Raw genomic sequence first — 4,408 nt, 5'->3', positions numbered from 1 at the left:
ATAATGTGTGTATCTCCTATATACAAACGAAGATGTACTGCTTCGGACCTTCATATTTCCTTTTCCTGACTAGAGCCGCGTCTCACTAGAGGGCCGGCCTCTGTAAAAAAATATATATTACCTAATCAATCTGCGATCTTTTCATTTTTCGCTTGTATAATATTTATATTTAGCATCTTATTCGTTCCTTATGATTATTTATTGTTAGTGCCCTAATATTATTTTATGATTACCATTCATGTTTCCGTTACTCTGCCTATGATGTAATTGTTAGATTCATCCTCTTTCATTAATGAAGTAAAGATATTCGCCTGTAGCTAAGCCAGCCGTTAAGCACCGAATTCTTCTTATAGCGATACGTAACTTAAAAATTGTTTTAGGTAGAAAAAAAAATTCATATAAAACAATTCAGTAAAACCACCAATTTTCAATGTCTCGGATCAATTATTGCATACCACATACTATCTGCTACTTTACGATTACTTAACGATTGAGTGACTAAAATAAAACACTGATACTGTCTGTTTAACGGCTCCTCTGTTTTTTTTTAACCAACCAAAACTCACATGTCTCAGGAGACCTGCTATGGCTAACCGCTTTACGTTAAATTGCGGTAGATTAGCATTACCAAAGTTCCTATTGACAAGGGCAACAAAAAAGGAATCTTAAACTGCTATGAATAGCACAACTATGTCGTTCAGAAAAATCGCTCTGTATTTTTGAGTGAAAAGAAGTAGATGCATTCGAACTAGACTATAAATAGTCATAAAAAGCGATACTTGCCACGGACCACATCAATTAATTATTATCCATATATGAGCAACATCTTATTTATGTTGTAGTCTATAAAAAAAAAGGCTTGAACTTCTATAGGAGACGAATATTCCAGTGGTTTTTCACCTAGAATATTTTTAATCTTCTTTCACCTAACTGAAGTTAAAAATCTTCCTTTAAAATTATAACTTGACAACCTCGTTGTTTCTTCGTATCTCAACATATGTCAGCTTACGTCAGCGCTCTTCACTGATCTTAACGTATGGTATTTTTTTAAGATATCTCCTTTTTGTCAGCGGCATTTGGAGTGTCGCCTTGATGTACAACTTCTCAGTTACAGTCAGCACTACTAATAATTGTTAAGATTTTTTATGGATAAACTTCTTGTTTACACAACCATGTTCCAGCCACTTGGGTTTCAAATTTTGTTCGCATTTATTTAGTACCAATTCCCTTATCATGATATCTTCTCAATGTTCACTACAATATTCTAACAGCATTTTCAATTTAGGTATTATTACAAGTACAGGCCACATCGGGTATTACGGCCGTGATAACTAACTAACACTCACACACATCGATATATATATATATTTTTTAAGTATTCATTTTAAGCTGCGGCCTTCGCTCTCTAATTAAAGATCGCGTTTACAGCTTTATTAGAGTTATTACACCTAGCAAGAAACAGCTCCTGTTGGATTTGTTTATAACATTACTTTCGTGCGAATGTGTATGTGTTTATATATTCACACGTGTTGCTTGTGAGTATGTTGTATCATGAAGGCCATTTTGTGCGGTCGTATAATATAACCAACATCCTGTGAACAAAAGGGGACTTAAATGAAAACCTACCACGTTCTTTCCCTCCCTATAAGAAAATACATTCATACGTATAGATCTAGCAGTATTATTAGTTCTAGTGAACAGATAGACAAAACCCAATGTGTGGCGTGTTTACTACAGAGTTGATTCGTACATACATACGTGTATATATATATATATATATATATATATATATATATATATACTGGCAAATAAACAGACACATACCCCATATATATATATAGTGTATGCGTCTGTTTATTTGCCAGTAGTAAACATAATTCAGTAGATATTTAGCGTAATGCTATGTATTTCCGGCATAGTTGGTGCCTCACTCGACATGGCACGGATACAGAGCTGAAAGTCCGTAAGTAGAGCATAACATACTGTCTCGTCACCACCCCTCGTTTCCCCTTTTTCCCCAAATAACGTTATGAGCTTATAAATTCGACGCTTAACTATACCAGATTGATAGTTTTTTTACGCTTCAAACAGATTACTTCGTTAGGACAAAGATTGTGACAAAACAAAGTCAACTTCACCCTACCTACAGCATTCCACCATATTGATGACAAATACATGCCAATTTACTGACATTTTTGGCTACAGCTGCATAAGAGATCACCTCGGTAATTGCTGTTACGCATTTTGCATCTTATTTCTGACAGGATTTACAACAAAGGTAAATGATGCACTTACACCTGGCGAGCGGCAGTAACAATGAATATTATGGCGCCTATTATGAACGGAGTGTAACGAAAGAAGCCCGTTTTGATGATGGTTTGACTTGGACGAAGGGGAAATGAGATCTGCTCTACCTTCTAGCAGCGATTGTCGAACGACAGACTAATCGATTAAAGTCATGCGATGTTTTCTTTTATTAATACCCCCTAAACAGTGGCCATATATATTGTTTGTTTTGAAGACTATAACATGAACCAATCTAGTAAGTATTAAAAGCAATGTATAAAATATCGCGCATATACGGCATTTGCCTTGATGCCTTAAATGTCGCACAACTTCAAAATGAAGAACTCTAATGCTAGTATTTCTTTTAAACTAATATCTTTCTAATAGCAGGCTTGTTAAATTAAAGGCTGACTAGACAATACAACACCTTTTAATGTTATAAGTAGTCGGTCCTATATAGTAGTGGCTTTCTGTGCCAGCAAGAATGCTAGGGAACTATTCTAATCTCAATGGGGCAATATTATCAAAGATATAACTATTATCGCTATATCCTTTGCGACCCTACATTAGCAAGGGCTAGAAAGGGCGAGGCCCGCAGCTGGACAGTATACAAGTAGCTTCGCCATATTCATAAACCACCTAGTAAACGCAGAGCAACTCTGCATATGAATGTAGAGCTATCTTTCGGTTCTTTAAGAACTCAGAATCTCACTGTGGACGTGAGTGTGGGTGTATATGTAAGCTTTTGAATGCATGAGGACCGAGGCGCGTTATTGGAAGACGCTAACTAAGCCCAAGACACATAGTTAGGTATATGGAGAATTACAATGTCCAACGATTTTTACGTCCGGTATGCCGTGAAGCATTTCTTCAGATAAAGTATATACAACTGCACTAGCTCTCCACACAGCGAAAAACAAGAATCAGACTGCTATGAGCTTAGATTTCAAAAAGATGTGCTGCACACGCACACGTCAGAAGATGAGTGAATCCGTAAACTCAGTCGCATATACCAATCTCATGCACGCGCCGAACTACTGGGATATTCCTGGCATTTGGGTTTAGTCTCATCTCTATGAAAATGTTTAGGTAGTATCAGTAAGGGTATCAGACTGAAATGTGTAGTTTTTTGCTTCTAAAACGCAACGTATTATGATTTTCTAAGTTTCGCCTACGCCAATATGTTTCTGTTTGAGAGATAATCGCCAGGTGGCCATAGATGATGTCCGACTATACCATATGCAGGTGATGCAAATTCAAGTGCTTCTATGGTTAGAATCAGTTTTGAATATCACTTGGGGAAGTAACAGGTTAACAAGAAGTGCTCATATGCGGTAATACGCCGCAATAATCTCATTGATACGTTCGTTTCTTCGACCTTACTTCGAGTTTATCGATGCCATCACATTTCACATATGTAAGCACTGTCAATAGTCTATTGTTGTATGTCCAAATATGCTCACTCCTCTAAGGCAATTGGTTGCAAACCACCCGAAACAGCTGGCTTTGATGCTTAAGCATCTATTTATATATCTATCTATGTATTAAAAGGTCAGGCGCGCTACATTCGTTCCAAAGACATAGCCTTCGATCTTTACAGCTCGAACGAAAATTATAAACGATCTACACGTCTTTTCATATGTTATGCTCAACCGGATTTTTCGTATCTCCGCGCCATCTTTTTCAAGATGCTTTATTTGTATTCTACAGTTGGAGGTCAGAACATTTCGAACATCTCATCATTTTAGGTTTTCGCATTTCTATTATAGTCACACAAAGTAGGCCCGAAATAGACTTATTTTGAAATCGAAATTCATCATCGTTTGTTTCTCAATCTATTCCTCGGTCTCTGAACGAACCATGATTACCGCCCTTGCCGTTTCCTGACGATGACTGTTGACCGCGCGTTGAGCTGCCTGTTCCTTGTGTGTTCAGTAACAACAAATGTGAGAACTGTGTGCCGACCCCACTGGCGTTTGAAACGATGCTACCATTTCCGCCACCTGCAGTCGCTTTTCCGCCTACAATGGGACTCCCTGAAAGGAAAAACAAATGAATTACTTTCTATACATATAGTTTACTGAAAGTTACGTAAGTACGCGTCAAAGGCCGAACATAAACT

The 4,408-nt window shown here is 37.3% G+C and overlaps 1 protein-coding gene across 3 annotated transcripts in view; it reads right to left on the bottom strand.

Annotated features, from left to right (window-relative positions):
- Nucleotides 1-520: 520 nt before the first annotated feature.
- Nucleotides 521-4,408, bottom strand: part of Efa6 (Exchange factor for Arf 6) — a 31,600-nt gene continuing 27,712 nt past the window's right edge. For all 3 annotated transcript variants that reach the window (XM_022841233.2, XM_022841235.2, XM_022841234.2), the window contains one exon: nucleotides 521-4,322. In XM_022841233.2, coding sequence (XP_022696968.1) covers nucleotides 4,117-4,322 — 206 coding nt within the window. In that variant the 3' untranslated portion in view covers nucleotides 521-4,116. The remainder of the gene's footprint in view (nucleotides 4,323-4,408) is intronic.

This window comes from Varroa jacobsoni, unplaced genomic scaffold (assembly GCF_002532875.2).
Source record: "Varroa jacobsoni isolate VJ856 unplaced genomic scaffold, vjacob_1.0 scaffold_917, whole genome shotgun sequence".
Classification (NCBI taxonomy): domain Eukaryota; kingdom Metazoa; phylum Arthropoda; class Arachnida; order Mesostigmata; family Varroidae; genus Varroa; species Varroa jacobsoni.
The sequence above is the reverse complement of the archived record's forward strand: the minus strand, read 5'-3'. Positions and strand labels throughout refer to the sequence as shown.